General features: G+C 38.3%; 1 protein-coding gene across 4 annotated transcripts in view; it reads right to left on the bottom strand.

Annotated features, from left to right (window-relative positions):
• Positions 1-18,340, bottom strand: part of slc22a15.2 (solute carrier family 22, member 15, gene 2) — a 130,204-nt gene that overhangs the window by 97,714 nt on the left and 14,150 nt on the right. For all 4 annotated transcript variants that reach the window (XM_031905155.1, NM_001045714.1, XM_018095424.2 and 1 more), the window contains 2 exon segments: positions 13,480-13,626; positions 2,551-2,683 (listed from right to left, as the gene is read on the bottom strand). In XM_031905155.1, the coding sequence (XP_031761015.1) occupies positions 2,551-2,683; positions 13,480-13,626 (280 nt within the window).

Below are 18,340 nucleotides of genomic sequence, written 5' to 3'. Positions count from 1 at the left end.
CAGTTTGGGGCTTTAAGTCACAAGTAGATAAACTTCTGAAGGAAGCTGTTAACAATGATTGGATTACTCAAACTTTATTTGAATATCTCACACAACCCCATACAATATGTCCGGTTTTATATTCTTTGCCCAAGATACATAAAAGTTTGACTGCACCACCTGGTCGGCCGATAGTTTCGGCACGGGATAGTTTGTTACATCCCTTGGGAATATTTTTAGACCATATCTTGCAACCGGTGGTGCAGTCTACGTTTTCATACTTAAGAGACACACCACATTTTTTGGAGTGTATACAAAAAGTGGTTTTCCCAAAGAACACAGAGGTGGTTTTAGCAACGATTGATGTGGTAAGTCTGTATACAAGTATTCCACACATTGAGGGGTTGGCAGCAGTGCAGTTGTCATTGGAGGAATATAATGACTATGAGGGACCACCTGTAGAATTCATTTTGAATTTACTTGAATTGTGCCTGAAACTTAACTATTTTCGTTTTGAGACACAGTTTTATCAGCAATTAACTGGCACCGCGATGGGTGCCTCGATGGCACCTGCTTATGCGAATTTATTCATGCACCAGTTTGAGAATAAATACATCTTGCCTAAGTATGGCCATAAAATGCTACTATACAAAAGATTTATCGATGACATCTGCATTTTTTGGGTTGGAGATGAGGTTGAATTTTTAACTATGGTACAAGAATTGAATTTGTGCTCGGATGAGATCAAATTCACTGCCTCCTGTGGCAGGGAGGTACAATTCTTGGATTTGCAATTGACTACTAATGACAACAGGATTGATTTTGCACTTTATAGAAAAATAACAGACCGTAATTCATTATTGCATGCAACTAGTGCACATGCACCAGCCCTTAAGCGCTCTTTACCGGTGTCCCAATTTTCTAGGGTCTTAAGCAATAATTCAGATGCAGGAAAATGCGAGCAACAACTATTGGAAATGAAAACCAGATTTTTACAAAGAGGTTACGATGAGTCTGTATTGAGATTGGCTCTAGCTAAAGCTAAGGAGGTGGTAAATGGTAAACGTAAGAGAGACAACAATCAGAGTGTAAATCTTGTTTTTTCCACTAGTTACAATGAAGTGACTCATAATTTGGGGAAAGTAATAAGAGCCAATTGGGCCATTATTAGGGCAGATGATACATTGGGTAGGTTGTGTCCAAATCCACCTACTATTGGTTACCGTAGGGGTAAGAATCTGAGGGATTTGTTAGTGGTGAGTGATCCAGTAAAGTGTTACCTCCCTAAAAAAGGTTCCCCTACTTGGTTACCCAATGGCAAACAAGGGTGCTTTAGGTGTCCCTCATGCATGTCCTGCCGTTTTATGACCCCTGTGGGTAGTTTTTTCCCATCCCCATACGGGACAACGATATAAGATACGTCACCACATTACATGTACGACAACCCATGTAATATACTTGGTTACATGCCCATGTGGGTTATCCTACGTGGGTAAAACAGATCTCATGTTGTGCCTTCGTATGGATGCCCACAGGTCAGCCATTAATATAGCATATCGGGACAATAAATCGATAAAACCGGTGGCTAAACATTTCCTGGAGTTTGGACATAGATTACCTACATTTAGATATATTGCAATTGACCATGTTCCGATGCCAAAGCGAGGGGGCGACAGGTCTAGACTGCTCCTCCAACGGGAAACCTTTTGGATTAAAAAATTGGATACTTTGGCACCAAGAGGTCTAAATGAATATTGTTCCTTCAATTGTTTCTTACCAACGAGGTAAAATGATATTATATGTCAGTAATGGTGTTTATTATGTGCATTGATAGTTTTCCCTTTAACCCTGAATCTCTGTATGGATCATGCAGGGTAGGGGTTAACGAGTAGGGTTGTGGCTATGCTGTGGGGGGAGGGGTTACTTTGGTATTGTATAAAGCTTCATTATGTGTTTGTTTTTTCATGGTTTAACATCTTGATAAAGGTCCTAGACCTGGACCGAAACATTGATGTTTTTAATGCAACAATAAATGAATTATAAAGGATGAGGAGTGCGCATTGTCAATTGGAATGTATATATATATTTACACGTACGTCAAAGTCTTAATTTACTGCTTCGATCCAACGTTGAAAATTTGTGATATTGTTATTTCAAAGCACTGAAACGCAAATTTAGTCTTAAATTTGGCACTGTTTTAGATTAGAAAAAAAGTGCAGACAAAAAAATATAAAAGCCTCCCAGTAATACTCAATCTCAGTATTGGCTTTGCACACTGTGTATGACTGATTTTGGTCCATTATTCCAGGCAAATTTGCATTAGGTTGATTACATTAGTCTGCTAATGCCCCTCGATTTTTGAATAATGCCACATATTCAATATTGGTTTGAGATCAATTTCTACTTGGTTACATGCAGAACATTCACCTCTTTATTATTAAGCCACTTTAGTGTTACTTTGGCCTTGAGTTTTGCTAGTCTTGAATGACAATTTGCCAATTTTTTTTTACAACAGAAAGTCTGTTTACATCATAAATAAAATAATAATCACTTTGCAAAATTTGCACATACCTGATAAATATACTGGCCTTCTTCCTAGTTTGTCAGATAAGGGCCCAAATAGTATATTTCCAATAAGGAGACCCGCAAAAAACAGTGACGATGCCAAGTTAACTTTGTATGCTTCATTCTTGATTAAGTGCCACTGTTAAGAAGAATACAGATAATTATATGGATTTGTAAAGGCTATCATCCTGTTATAAAAATATACATTAATGACATTAAAAAGCTTGAAAAATTAAAGATTCTTTTAATATATGCTTGTTATTATTACTAGCAATATACATCCCATGTAATGCTCTAATTACTTAGATTACATAATTTACTTTTCAGAAAAGTAACTCCACACTGTAAATGCTATATTTATTGATTTATTACAGGTATGGGACCTGTTATCCAGAATGCCCGGGACCTGGGGTTTTCCGGATAAGGGATCTTTCCATAATTTGGATCTCCATAAATTAAATCTGCTAAAAATCATTTAAACATTAATGAAACCCAATAGGATTGTTTTGCCTCCAATATGGATTAATTATATCTTAGTTGGGATCAAGTACAAGGTACTGTTTTATTATTACACAGAAAAAGGAAACAATTTTTTTTTTAAGTAGAATTATTTGCTTATAATGGATTCTATGGGAGATGGCCTTTCCGTAATTCGGAACTTTCTGGATAACGGGTTTCCGCATAAGGGATCCCATACCTGTACATGGAGAACAAATTGGAAACAAACAGAAAATTGCTTGCTATTGAAAATACTCCACTTAAAACCCTTAGAAAGACCAAATATTTATACAAGTATTGTAATCAATACCTGTTTATTTATACAAGTATTGTAATCAATACCTGTGGTAATCTTGTAGTTAATAGACTGAAATGGCATCTTGCCCCATATAGGAACAGCTAATAGTAGTAGATCCAAGTGTGATTCAATGCAAAAACCCCACAGATTACAAGTTACTGGTATCTCCTGTTGGTAAATGACGTACAATGTACACCAAGGTGAAATAGGAGCCTATAGAATTTTCATGGTGGATAGCAAGCCAAACAGCCAACCAGGAGGCCACACAATGGGCAATAGCAGGGCATTTTTGCTTTAAACATAACTGTGTGTTTTCAGCTTTAAAAGCTAAAACAGCAAGTATTGAAAGCAAGCTTCACATTGAATAGTAATTTCATAAGCAAAAGCTGTATTCTTTCAGTTACAATTTTATGCACCTGGCAGAAGTAGAAAATGGTGCAAACATTATAGAGACCTGTATAAACTCCTTGGACTCTTTATAGGGCTATGTTTAGTGGAAGTTCAGATATAAAAAGCACAAATTGTTTTCTACTAACAACAGCGGCAGACAGCATGGACACTTTTAAATGTTTCTCCAGTAGATGGAATGCACTGGCAGGGAAAATGCCCTGAGTGCCATTAGCCTTAGGCAAAGCAATTTAGCAATTCATATTTGCCAAAGGGAAAACACACAATGCAAAATTTACTACAAAAGAGCAGCTAATAAACCATAAGTCTTTAAAAAGAGAAGAAATGGTAAAAAAATAAGAAAGCTTCATCAGAAAGGTCTATGTAAATACAGCCATAAGCACTCACAGAAATGCTGCATCGAGCCCTCTATCAAAAGTAACACAGGATTTCTTCTTTTGTGTTCTTCTGTGTCAGACTCCTCCTCCTCCTCACAAAAATCTTTCAGGGCACGGCATGAGTCTGCTCAGTTTGCTCCTCGCTCCTCTCTCGCATCATCTCCCTCTCCCCTCCACTGTGCTGTTAATCTGAGCTACCAGCAGCAAGAGTTGCAGCATTGAAACTGAGACCAAGCTAAAGAGGCAGCTGCTATCTTAAACAAATGGAGGGAGCTTCTAGGGCTGTTTACTTAGGTATAGCAAAGCTTTCTACAGAATAAATATAGCGTTCTAGCTTGCAGTTTTGCAACTAATCTATTGGCAATAGAATGACAAAATGCCTTTTCATCTCCTTTAAATTTAAATAGCATCTAAAAAGCATTTATCTTTCGAGACTAATTTAATATAACTTAAAAAGACTGCTTTTATTTGTCCTCAATTACTCAAATACATTCATATTAAAAGGCCACTGTACAGGTTTGGTCAGACTTGGGGAAGTACCCCCTTCCTCTGCTCCCAAAGTTCCCTGTCTTGGAACCTAAAGCTTGCGCAGAAGTAATGAGTAGTGGAAAGATGCTGGTATAGGTAGGGTGCCGGTCCTACAATGGCAACATTTTGTGGGTTACGGTCGGGTGTGGGTTAAGGTCGGGTGTGGGTTAAAGTTTGTGGGTTAGGGTCGGGTGTGGATTGAGTTTTTTCTGACCTGAACATCACTAGACCCTAGTGCAGAATAAAGTCTGCTGGAGCTTAACTGGGAAAGGTAGAAACACTTGGTGATTGGATTCTTCGAAGATACCTAACATTTTTTGAACCAACAAATAAATAGGCCGTTTCTTGTCAGCTAAGGAGTAAACTAGTTTAGAACTACTTTTCATTTAACCTTAATACACTATTTTTCAGTCTAAATGTATTATTTTGGCTGCAAAGCATTAGGTCAGTAATTGTTTCAGATTATGAGAAGCTGCATGTCTAAATATCTGACAACTTCATGTGAAGAGTACATCCATTTATTTTTGTGGGTATACTTTATATTATTTTACAAAAATTGATTTTTGTCCCTCTTAAAAAAGTTGCATGACATGTAAAGTTTTAGAGATCTGCTTTCTATTCTAAAATTCTGTATAGGCTGAGGTTTTCCTTGTAGAGCAAAGATTGAGAAAATTCTAAAGCAGAGGTGTCAGTCACCTTGAACTTTGCAAAGAAAACAAAACATATTCATTCACAACTTCTAACGGTTGATGAGACAATTTTCAGGGTTGTCAGCAAGGGCCTTTTAACAGTGTGGCATTGTTGAGAGAGTACATTTTCAGAATTGCCACCTGTCTAAAATGAATTTCTACACTCACGGTTCATTTCTCAATATAACAAAGAACAGAGAATAAGAGAGACTGCCAAGAGCTATAGTTTAGCTAGAATATTTCTTAACAAGCTGCCATAGCAGCTTATTTTTAGAAGTGGTGCATAATAATAGAGCTGTTCCCTCTGCACAACCATCACCCTTTTGTGGACCTCAGGCAATATACGTGTTAAAAGGTAATGCGGTCTTAACTAAAACTCAATTCTGGCAAATCCAACTTCCCCGCTGAAGATTCATCATGAAATGCAGAGATCTCTCTGGAAACTGTGGGGTTAATGAGAATATAACCTGTTGTGAAACGCCTTTCTAACTATTAAATCACAATGTGTGAATGTAAATGAATTGAACTAAGGCCAGTGTCATAAATAAAAAGCATGGTCATGAATTCAGTAGCTGAACTTTAAAAGCAGCTGTAAAATGTGAACAATGGCTGTAGTCCAGGGATTTAAATAGAATCATAAAGAAAACGTTGGAATCCTGTTTGTGTTTAAATATTGCAAGTGAATTTTATATGCCTGTATTTTTTTAAATCAAGTTCTACATATCTTATGCTTATTCACTGCTATTTACTGTATGAGAACAATGGCACACTGAAGTGATTGCCATGATTTCCCTTGGCTAAAGGATTGTTGAGAAAAGTCTGGTAACTGCTACCAATCGCAACTCCCTCCAATATGCTAGGAAGACCAAAGATTTCGGATCCAGCATGACATAGGCTTGACATTCATTCTACAACTCACAAGTTGCTTCCCATTAGCCAAACTGGATCTTTCCAGGTTTGTTCAAGAAAAACATGTGGCCCTGAACAGTACTGTAGGCAATGTCCTAAACACAGCAGGCATGTCATTCTTTTATGCAGTATACCTAGAAGCATGGTTCAATAGAGGTATGGAACCTGTTTTCCAGAATGCTTTCAGCCTTAAGTCCTGATGTCTTTCCAAAATATCGATATCCACCTTTTACAGCCCCTTTGGTCTATTACAAACTTTTTACAAGAAGCCAGTGTGGGAGTATGGTCAAACAACCAAGGGGTTGTGGTATTCCCCAATACTTAGAAATATCTAAAAGGAAATGAAGAGTACCGAGGCCCTTTAAAGAGTTAACCATGGTAATTTATTCCTTTGGCACTTCCAGCCTAGGAAAAAGTTGACCATTAAACTAAAGAAAAGCATCAAAAAGAATAAAAAGCATTCAAAAGTTGAAATAGTAAAAATCTAGAGCTGCTGAAATAATATTTAGTACAGAATGTCTCCAGTGCCATCACAGAGAATAAATGCTACAAAATTGAAATGTCAGATTTAAAATAAACATACATTATCATACATTTGCAGAAAAACTAGCATCACTATATAAGAACTGATAAACACCTGTTTAATTGCCAAAAATGCATGCACCTAGTATTTTAGAAATAGAAGAATCCTGGTGCTCAAACGATAGGCACTTTAATTCTGCTACAGTAGCATTCTCAACCCCTATTCTCTATTCTTACAGCCATAGCTTTAAAACAAAAAAAAATTAAAAAGTTACAGCAAAAATATTTTTTTATTTAAAAACTGTATATTTAATTTCATTAAAGCAGCCAGATGATGAGGTACACCATGCAAATGCCATATGTACCCTAAGGGCTCAATAGCACAGCGCAGGCTGACAACGTCAGTACATTTATCTGGACAATATATGCTATGCTAAAGGTCATCATTCAGCAACAAAACACTGATAACTAAATACCGACAACTAGAAAATCCAGTTGCCATGGAATTGTGCATTTATTATTGGCATTTATATGACAGAACATTCACTAGTAATGGCTACCGGAGTACAAAAAGCAAGATTCTGCAGCTGGAGTTTAGAGTATGTATTTATTGTAAAGAGAAATGTGTTTTAGAAATATTATCTAAGGCTTGATGGTTAGCTGGCTGTAAAGGAGCAATAGCCGACAAGGAAATTCACCCTGTGTTTTTCTGTAATTACCATAAAATTATATTAAATATTTTTTTCCATTTTTATGGAAATCTGTTGAGCAGTTTACTTTCACTTTTTATGCCTTTGATGTCAATCATGCTTGGAACCCTGAAGCAATATTAACAGTGGGTTTCTGAAAACAGGGGTTGTTTATCGCTAGAAAGGCAATGTCCAAAGTACATTACAAAAAAAAAAAAAACAACAGGCACACACCATTATTTCTTTGACCTTTGTTTGCTGCCTTCATGTTTTAAAAAACAGAAGCCACTATGAATACAGAGAAGTCTCCTCTGGTGCCCCCTAACCCTCATATCATTCAGATCGACAGGTCAGGAAGCTGCGACAGATAAACGCTGCAAAGGGACACTTGGAGGGCTAGCCTACACAAGGTGCAGATTGTAGCCAGTCCAGGGGCAGAAATGCTGGCTGAATAAGCATAAAAAGGGTAAGCTCTTTCAATGAATTTCGGATGTTTAAAAGCAAGATTTGAAAAAATTTAGACTAACCATGATAATTTCTGATGTGCTTTAATTGCGCAAATATTAGTATCGTGGTCATACGAAAATATTGTGGTGCGATCTAAAAGTTACAAAATTTTCGTATCCGAACGATCGTAAACGGCGCAAAAACCTTTCTGACTTTGAAACTTCAATGCATGATTTTGGAAGCTTTCCATAGGACTCAATGGCACTCTGCAGCTCCAACCTGGCCAAAAGGAAGTCACGATACCGAAGCTTGAATGAATTCCGAAACTTTCGTTATCATTGCACAAAGTACGACTTTTTCGTGGAATAACAAATGTATCACAAAAAAGTTGTACTTATACAATACAAACAATTCTAAAGTTTAGAAAAAAATCTAATTTTTAGCAATCGTGGTCTTTGTGCTTTGATAACTCTGCCCCTTATTGTTCTTGCTCTTCTGCCTTCATCTGCTTTATGTAATTTGCACTGGAATTAAAATTAGCCTTAACCATTTAAAAAGGACTATAAAGCACCTCAGTTTATAGGACATGTGCTGAACATACGCTGGCCTTTTGTTTTAATAATAAAATATCTGTTTTTTGTTATTTCTTGAGCTAAACAGGGTAAACAAGAACATTCATGCTACTACGTTTGGTCCTTGCAAGGTAATCAATTAAATGAAATTACTAGAGCTCATATCATCCCCCCACATAATGGACTTCTGTTTATCTGTACACTGGTAATGTAATTATCTACCCCATAGTGCTAATTCTTGCACCTTAGCCCACTTGTTTTGTAAATGCGGCCCTTATAATGCATACTACATACAATTTTTCAGAATATACCCTATTTATTAAATAAGTATATAATAATATATCTGTTATAAATGTCTTTGCAAATTCTGGCACATACATAAAACTTTTAATGATGACTTTTAATAATAATAATGTCCACAAAATGGCTCCTGCCTACTCACTGTGATTATAAATTACAAAACTGAATGAAAACAAGATTCAAATAATTGATATATTTTAAGTTAAGTTTATTTTGCATGGCTAACATGATAGAAAAAAAAGGATTTCATTATTACTTAGGATGAGGATGACAGGCCCCCTTTAAAACTCAGTCTGCTATCTATAACAAACACCAATTCCTCTCCTATTTATTCATTAGTCTAATTTCTTCTAGTCGTTTGCTTACTGATTTAGATTCCCAAAACACTTGGCCATGCATTTATCACTGCTGAACCACTCTGACATTTAGTAGCCAAACCCTGCTTGTCATTTATGGATACAGCTAAAATGTTCAGCCCTATGCTTAATGTCTTGCATGATTATGTTTCAGTAGCCAACACCATCTTCCATACCATTATCAAAGTCTTAAATATATTAAAAAGGATGATGACCAAGACAATCATAAATTACTTAATTAATTTTTTTTACATCTATCATAACATATTGTTTGTATGCTATTTATAATTTTGTCTTAAAAGTGTCTGCCTGGTGCTTTTACATCACCTATGTTCTTCTATGAGGGGGCTGCCATATTTGTGCTGCAGTTTGTTAGCATTAGAAGCTATAATTGATTGGTTGACAAGGCACTGACAACTTGACAGAACAGTAAGTTTTAGGAACTTCAGGTAACAATTACATTCACCAGTAAGCAAAGGCCAAAGAAGCCTTAGCTTAGTAGCTTATTTGGAATGGATTGGTAGACTCTCGTAGAATCTCAACTGCAACACAGCTGTTATTTTGTGACAGAATGGAAGGAGACTTGAGCATTGGATTGCACTTACACCCTTTACAAGAAAAATAGCTCTTGCACCCAAAATTACTCTAGTTTACTCAGATAACATATTGTTTTCAAATAATTTGATGCTGGCAAGTTTTTTGTTATTGTTCTACTGCTGGATTTCAACTGTTAGAACAGTGTTAGTGAAATCAGCTTCCATTTAGGAACAGAAGCAGAGGCTGGATCCTTATGATGGGTGACCAGGGCTGGTTACACAAGTTGGAGATGATGACATTAGGTGCCGGGCTCCCATATACCCAGTGTTGGACTGGTCCAGCAGAATACCAGGAAAATTCCCGGCGGGCCCAGGTGTCAGTGGCCCCCCTTGCTTCTAACTATTTAGTCTATTTCATGGTCATTCCCTATTTCTGTATGGGAACAAGGAAGATACAGAAATGGAAAAACCTAAATGAAAATATGCTCTAAACACAAAAGTGCAACAATGCACCAAAAGCTGCATCCACATGCATACATATCTATTTTAAGGAGCATAAATTAAAATATAAACACTACTTACATACAAGGTACAGTATATTTCAAACAGCATATATACAATTTGATTGCTTCATTGTCTACATCAGTGCTGTCCAACTGGCGGCCCGCGGGCCGCATGCGGCCCGCGACCCCCCTCTGTGTGGCCCCCCACCTGTCTGGCTGCTTTGATGGCTTACTCTTGTATAAGCTTTAAATGGTATCAGTACTGTGATTAACTGCCCCCCCTGCATGGTTCTCACCTCAAATTCAGGCTGTAATCCCCCTGTATTGTTTAAATATGTAATCCCCTGTGTTGTTCACACCTTTTAATCTCTGCATTGTTCACCCCCTGCAGTGTTCACACCTCAGGCTCAGGCTGTAATCACCAATATTGTTCCCCTGTTCACACCTCAGGAGCAGTAGAAACCCACAAATAATCCCTGCACACTACAAAAAGAACTGAGGTGGTACTGCAATTAAAAAGTTTTTTAATATATAGTTATTGTGCAGACTGTAGGAGCAGTGCCAGCATTGTGTCACTGTAGGCTGCCTGTGTGTGCCATACACACAGGCATCATAGGGCAAGCAGAGTATGGCACACACAGGCCAAGTATGGCACAAACCAGCCAAGAATGGCAAACACAGTGAAAGTATGGCACACGCAGGCAGGGTAGGGAAGGCAGAGTATGGCACACACAGGCAGGGTAGGGCAGGCAGAGTATGGCACACACAGGCCAAGTATGGCACAAACCAGCCAAGAATGGCACACACAGTGAAAGTATGGCACACAGGCAGGGTAGGGCAGGCAGAGTATGGCACACACAGGCAGGATAGGGAAGGCAGAGTATGGCACACACAGGCAGGGTAGGGAAGGCAGAGTATGGCACACACAGGCAGGGTAGGGCAGGCAGAGTATGGCAGGTTTCTGCTGTACTACAACCATTAATATGGGTATGGTCATGTGATAACATGGGTGTGGTTTCAAGTGGGTGCGGTTTCAAAAAGGGGAGCGGTCAAAACTGGCTTCCATTATCGGCCCTCCACCACATAGGTCGGAAAAATTCCGGCCCTCGGTACAACAGAAGTTGGACAGCACTGGTCTACATGACTACAGAAAGCAATCTGATGGAAGTTTTCTACTCCAGTTCTGTGTTTATGCTGACACAACGATGGAGGGTTAGGCACGCATATGGCAGAAAAATAAGTAACGTAATTTTGGCTAATCAGCTACTGTTTTAGTGTAATGGCATGTAAGGCAATTAGCCAACATTTTGACTGATGCATCTATTTTAGAATTATACACAACAAATAGCAGATGATAACTTCCCAGTCCATGGGGAATACAGAGAGTATGGCACAGGCAACAATACAAAAAAAAAAACAACTATATTTTAGATTGTAATCTTTTGGGCAGGGCCCTCTCTAGCTCTTGTATTGGTTATTTTGTATGTTTAATGTATACACCCATTAATTGTACAACAGTACTGAACATGTTAGCCTTTGATATACTGAACATGTTAGCCTTTGATAAATGTGTTAATAATAGCAGATCAGTACGCAAGTTAGTTAGATCACTTACCACAAGCAGACACTATTGTACTAGCACAGACATGGCACTCAGTCCACACACAAATTATTACACCTGCCCCATGACACATAGTTTGTCATACCAGTGATGTATTGTACTCGAACTGGGACAAATGGGCACTCTGAGACAAACAACTGACATTCTCTGCCCTAAGGCCGCACAACATACAAATGGGACAATGGGTTTAGGTTTACTCAATCCATACACATATTTAATTCCATAGGGCTAAAGTAATTGCCTATAGGTACAGCAGATCGAAAGACACCCATCTAATTAAAGGACATGTAAAGCCTACATTTGCCTACAATGTATATCAGTTGGGCACATCTCCCCCACCCAAATGGTATCATTTGCGCTTTATATATCTCCTCCTCTTGCTAGCACCATCACATTTTCCTAAAGCAAATAGCAACTTTCACCGGCTGGCCAGTTTTCCTCTGATACATAATCAGATACATTTAAATCTGCAAACAGCCTACACAGACCCTTATTCAGCATACATTCCATCAAGAATACAGGCTCACACAGGCAGAACGGTCTCTGATAAAAGTTCTGCTTTGTTTGAGCACTGTCATGGTAAAGCTGAGCTCAGGAGAAAGAAACTGAAGCAGACAGCTACAGCTGAGTTTTTATGGGGTTTAGTAATCTGAGCTTAGAACAACTGAGCATGCCCAAAAGCCAACAGCCAAAGCAAATTCCTGAGGGAGGGGGCTGGGTGGGTTACAGGAGGAGGCAGAAATCTAAGTCATAATGGGGATTCTGCAGCCTTATTATTAACCTCTGGACAACCTTCAAAGAGGCTGTTCACTGATTTAATTTTTGTGTGTATGGTGTACATGTCCCCTAATTCCTATACAGGTATTGGTTATCCAGAATGCTCGGGACCTGGGGCTTTCGGGATAAGGGTCTTTCCATAATTTGGATCTCCATACCTTAAGTCTGCTAAAGAAAAAAAACATTTAAACATGAATTAAACCCAATAGGATTGTTTGCCTCCAATAAAGATTAATTATATCTTAGTTGGGATCAAGTACAAGTACTGTTTTATTATTACAGAGAAAAAGGAAATAATTTTTAAAAATTATAATCCCTTGCTTATGCAGGGATCCCCTGATTTGGGCGGCTTAAGTGGGTTCCCCTTAGACAGGCACTAGAGGGTTGCCTTTTTGAGTATGGACACCTAAAAGTGGTCCTAGATGTATATGTTCTAAAAGGGAGTTTCCCTGCAAGTTAACAGCAACCACTAGATGGCGCTGTGCTAAAAGTATAAAAAGGGATGACACACACTCTGAGTGGTTTTAGTCGTTTTATTAAAACACTCTCCTATTCATATTCTAGTTTCTGATTTAAACCCCTGCCTGGTTGCTACGGTAATTTGAACCCCAGCAACCAGATTGCTGCTGGAATTCTAAACTGAAGAGCAGCTAAACAAAAAGCTAAATAATTCAAAAAACGCAAATAAAAAAAAGAAGACCAACTGCAAGTTGTCTCAGAATATTACTCTCTACATCATACTAAAAGTTAACTTAAAGCTCTTATCTGTCTTTTATTCTGAAGTTCAGCTACAGAGGAATGGAGCAATGAAGCAGCAAGAATAGAGTTACCGTTATCAGCCACTTATTAATGAGCAGGCAACTACATTTTTTAAAGAAAAGGTTATGATGCAAGGTCATACTTACCTCTGAAACGATAGAAGTGAAGTTATTAGTATCATGTAAATGCTTGGTATATTCCTCTTTGCTGGCTGAGATATCTTCATTGTCAATAAGATATTCTGGCACTGCACCGACTAAGACGATCAGCATAGACTGACAAGCCACATAAACCTTACACAAAAAGAAAAGGTTCAAGAGATTTATTAGTAGACGTATAAGTAAAAGGATCAATGTATATGTTCATTTAAATACACACACAAGCAGATGGCTGTAAGGACATAATAACTCCTAAACTCACACATGACCTTACTTTGGGTCTCAATTAATTTCCATTCCGCACTGCTAGCTTCTGTTTTTGAGATCCAGATAAAAAGGAAATGCATTAGTTAGGCACTTGTGAAAATGTCACAAAGAGCCATTCGGCAGCATCCTTTCTAAAAAAAAATGATTCACCTCAATTGCTTTTAAGGCCAAAAAATCCTTTAGTAATTTAGCAGTGATTAAAAGCAGTTAATTTTAGGACTTTTAAACCAAAATTACAAAGACAAAAAACTCTATAAATCCATAACTATGACAAGATGCCCTGTCTATATCCTGTAATATATATGCTAATACAGGGGTCCACAACATTTTTAATCTGTGAGCAACATGTAAATAAAAAAAGCTGAGGAGCAACACAAGCATGAAAAAAAGTTCCTGGGGGTGACCCAAAAGGCTGTAATTGGTTATTTTGTAGGCCCTATGTGGATTGGCAGACTACAGGGGGCTCTGTTTGGTACTACCCATGGTCTTTATGCCTCCAAAACTTGCCTTCAAATTAGAATTTTTTTTTTAAAAAAAGTGTGAATTAATCTGTGGTGAGCTTCAACTTCACACTTTGATACATCTGCCCCAGGTTTCAGTGCCAAAATATCAGCTGTGTCAATTAGGTACCCATAAAAAGAAAGATGCTATTATGGCTAGCAGAAACCAGTATGTGAATGGACTGTTGACTGCAGTGGCAATTATACAGTGACCTGAGGTTAGCCTTAGATTGGTTAAAAGAGAATTTTAAATTGCATTAAAAGCATTAACCCCAGTTATAAGTGTGTTGGGAGCCTCTACCTTAGCTTTGTCTGGGTGGTAAAAATAAGAAAATTAAAAAGCTAAATTACAAAAGTAAAGCTTTAAAATGGTGTATTATTATTATGAGTATGTTGTAATTTTTATTTATAATGCGTACTAAAAACATGATGAACCCCAGTATTATAGCAAGGGAGCACTGCCACCCACCACACGGTGGACACTATTTATTTTATGCATGGGAATATTATTTATTATTTATTTGGAATATTATTTTATAGGGGTGCTTGCATGATATTTTGGTCTGAGTTACAGCAGAATAAAAGGGGGAGGTTTGGTGCACTAATTTTTCAGATGAATACATTTAGCAGTATCAGTAGAGAGGACTAACTTGGGAATACAAAAATATAATTAATTATCAAGGCAGCACTAGTAAAGATGAAATTTAAAAATAAGTTGGCTAAAATGGGTCATTACTGGAATATAATAAAAAGAGTTCAGCTTCAATTGCAAAAGTAAGTTTCACAGACTGGTGACATAAACTGAAAAAAATCACATAAGTTTCTGAATATGCTAGAGTAGGAAAAGTATGGATCTTGTAATCAATTAAAATGCTAAACACGTCTCTAACAATCATGTGGTGTGGTTGAGCATTTGGGTAACAGCAGCCATTCTCTTGAGATTATGTTGCAGAGACCAACGTATCTTGTGAGCGGCAAAGTTCCTACATTTTAGCTATGCAACAAAAGTGACATAAAGGCATCTTTTCAGCAACCAGGACAATAGTTTCAGTGTTACACACAAATGGTAATTGTAATACAGGTATGGGATCCGTTATCTAGAAACCTGTTATCCAGAAAGTAGAACAGTATCCTGTACCTGATCCCAACTAAGACATAATTAACCTTTATTGGAGGAAAACAATCCAATTGGGTTTATTTAATGTTTAAATGATGTTTAGCAGACATAAGTTATTGAGATCCAAATTACAGAAAGATCCCTTATCCAGAAAACCCCAAGTCCCGAGCATTCTGGATAACAGGTCCCATACATGTATGAAGAACTATAACCACGATCACTAAAAGCCCCCTTAACGATCACTGCCTTGACCCCCCTCACCTCTCCCTTATTGCATAGTTCCTAAGTTCCTATTGCTAACCGCTAGCTAAAGATGCAGAGTATGGCAGCAGCGTACCTGGCTGACATCTTCTTACCAACTGAAGGCTCTTTGGGTCTCACCACCGACATGGACCCTGCTTGTGCATGCGCAGTTGAAGCTGATTTCCTGCTACCTCCAACTGCGCATGCACAAGCAGGGTGAGGGTGGTCAAGGCAGTGATAGTTAAGGGGGCTTTTAGCACCCGAGGTATAGTTCTGCTTTAAAATGCTTACAAATATGCATGGTAAGAAAACATGTAATTCTAAGAGGAGATGATTGTAAAAAAGAAATGTTGGGGTCGCAGTGAGCGTGGTTTACTTAAAACTCAGCTACACCAATTGATACAATTTGTACCACAAATGTTGGCATTAATGAATAACCATTAATGAATATGCACCCCAATGAATAAAATCGATGAGTTTCTTTCCAAGCCTGTGCTCTTTTTAGGAAAAATATGCAGCATCATGAGGTCACCTTATTGAACTGTCACATGTCCTTGGTTGGGGCTTGCACAAGTAAAATGGCTGTACAACACTACATTAAATTTTTTTCCCGGGCCAGTGCAGTTTTTCCAAAAAGCAGCACCAGCTGAGGGAAATATTAGGGGATTCCAAACATTCTGGAATGCCCACCACCCAGTGATTCCACCTTTAATTGTCCTGCAAGTTATTCTCATATAAATGGCCTTGAGGCACTCCTAATACTGTCTTCTTGTTTTCTGATTATATTAAATTCTGCAAAACCATAGGGCCCATGCTTGAGCATAGGTCCCATTGTAGAGCAGTACAAATGAATTGTAGGGATAGGCACCTTATTGGCAAATGGTAATTAACACAAAAAGCACAGAATACTAATAAGGAGCAATTTGTTGGAAGCTTGCTTTTGAGAAGGATTTGGTGTTATGGTGAAAAACAGACTCTGGAACTCCAATCAGTGAGTGTTGTTTAAAGCTAAAAAAAAATACAATTCAAGTGGTGTTCTGGCTGCCGGATCCATAAAAAAGATATTATATAGCTTCTAATTGTTTCATTTCTCAAAGAAATGAATGGATTAGCACCCACCTACCTAGATTACAGAAAAGGTTCTTCAAATGATGGTTCTTCACCATAAGTGCAGTTATATTGTAAAATGCATTACCTTAATGACTTAGTATTAACATTATGGTCTTTTGCAGGCATTGTACAGTATTCACAATGAGTTTAAGAACTTTGAAGCTTTGTTTGCAAAGACAGTTCATTAATAATCTTCAGCTACATAGGAAAAAGGGGTCTAATGGAACTGTGATTACTAATTATTACTATCAACTAACACAGCTAAGGTCGCTTAATTAAGAAAAATTTGCCTGCTGAGATGCACTCTATGCTCTGTGGCTGTAAATTTAAAGCAAAACATCCCAACAGGCAAAGCTTATACAGCTAGATTATTCAATTGCTGGCAGCAGAGAGAAAATGAGACTACTGTATGTCATTTTATGACTTACACCTCTGCAGTATCAGTCTGTATACATCAGCCCGCTGCTAGATAAACAGATCAAACTCTAATGTCGATCTTGGCATCAATCAGCTCCTGTTAGTTAAAGCAAACAATGGTTGGGGGAGAAAGGAAAGATAAACAAAAGATGAGGCTTTGCAATAAGTAACCTTAGTTGTCACATCCCTCAAGGTCACTGGTGGGATAATAATAAAGCACAGGACAGGCCAAAGTATTTTAACTTTCCTCACAAATTTGTACAAGCTCTTTAAAGGGGTATTGTAATCACATAATGCCTGGTTAAAAATGGTAATATTTTTACGCCGACTTAAAGGAAAAGGAAAGACATTTTGGCATTTTACTGCCAATAGATTAGCCGCATTAGTTTCACCTAGAATGCTATATTTATTCAGCAGAAAGCTTTACTATACCGAGTAAAGAGCCCAAGAAGCTCCCTCTGATAGCAGCTGCCATTTTAAGGTGGCCATACACGCACCGATATTATCGTACGAAACCTCGTTTCGTACGATAATCGGTGCGTGTATGGCATGTCAGCGAGCCGACCGATATCGCAGGAAGCTGCTGATATCGGTCGACTCGCCGATCGGCCAGGTTAGAAAATTTTGATCGGGCGCCATAGAAGGCGCCTGACCAAAATTCTCCCTTCAGAGCTGAATCGGCAGAAGGAGGTAGAAATCCTATTGTTTCTACCTCCTTACCTGCCGATTCAGCCCTGAATGGTGTGTGGCGGATCTGACGATGTTTCGTGCGACCGACGGTCGTACGAAACATCGTGAGATCGCCACGTGTATGGCCAGCTTAAGCCTGGTCTTGGTAGCTTGCTGCAGCTCTAGCCGTTGGAAGCTCAGATCACACATACCTAAGGGTGGGGAAAGTGAGTTCTAATGCATTCTTATGGGAGGGGGGAGTAGGAGAAGGGAGGGGGAGAGGGATAGGGGAGAGAACTGAGCAGACTCAAGCCCCAAACCTGAAGGAACCTTAAAAGAGAGATCCTGTGTTTCTTTTGAGAGAGGACTCAGTGCAGCATTTCTGTGGGTGCTTATGATTGTATTTACATAGGCCTTTTTGATAAAGCTTACTTAGGTTGAACTTTTCCTTCTCTTTTAAAACAGTAAATGTCTTCCTATGACCATAACCCATAACCAAAGTATGTAATTTTGTCAATAGGGCATT

Source organism: Xenopus tropicalis, chromosome 7 (genome assembly GCF_000004195.4).
Source record: "Xenopus tropicalis strain Nigerian chromosome 7, UCB_Xtro_10.0, whole genome shotgun sequence".
NCBI classification, from domain to species: domain Eukaryota; kingdom Metazoa; phylum Chordata; class Amphibia; order Anura; family Pipidae; genus Xenopus; species Xenopus tropicalis.
Note: the sequence above shows the minus strand (reverse complement) of the source record. Positions and strands in the feature narration are given on the sequence as shown.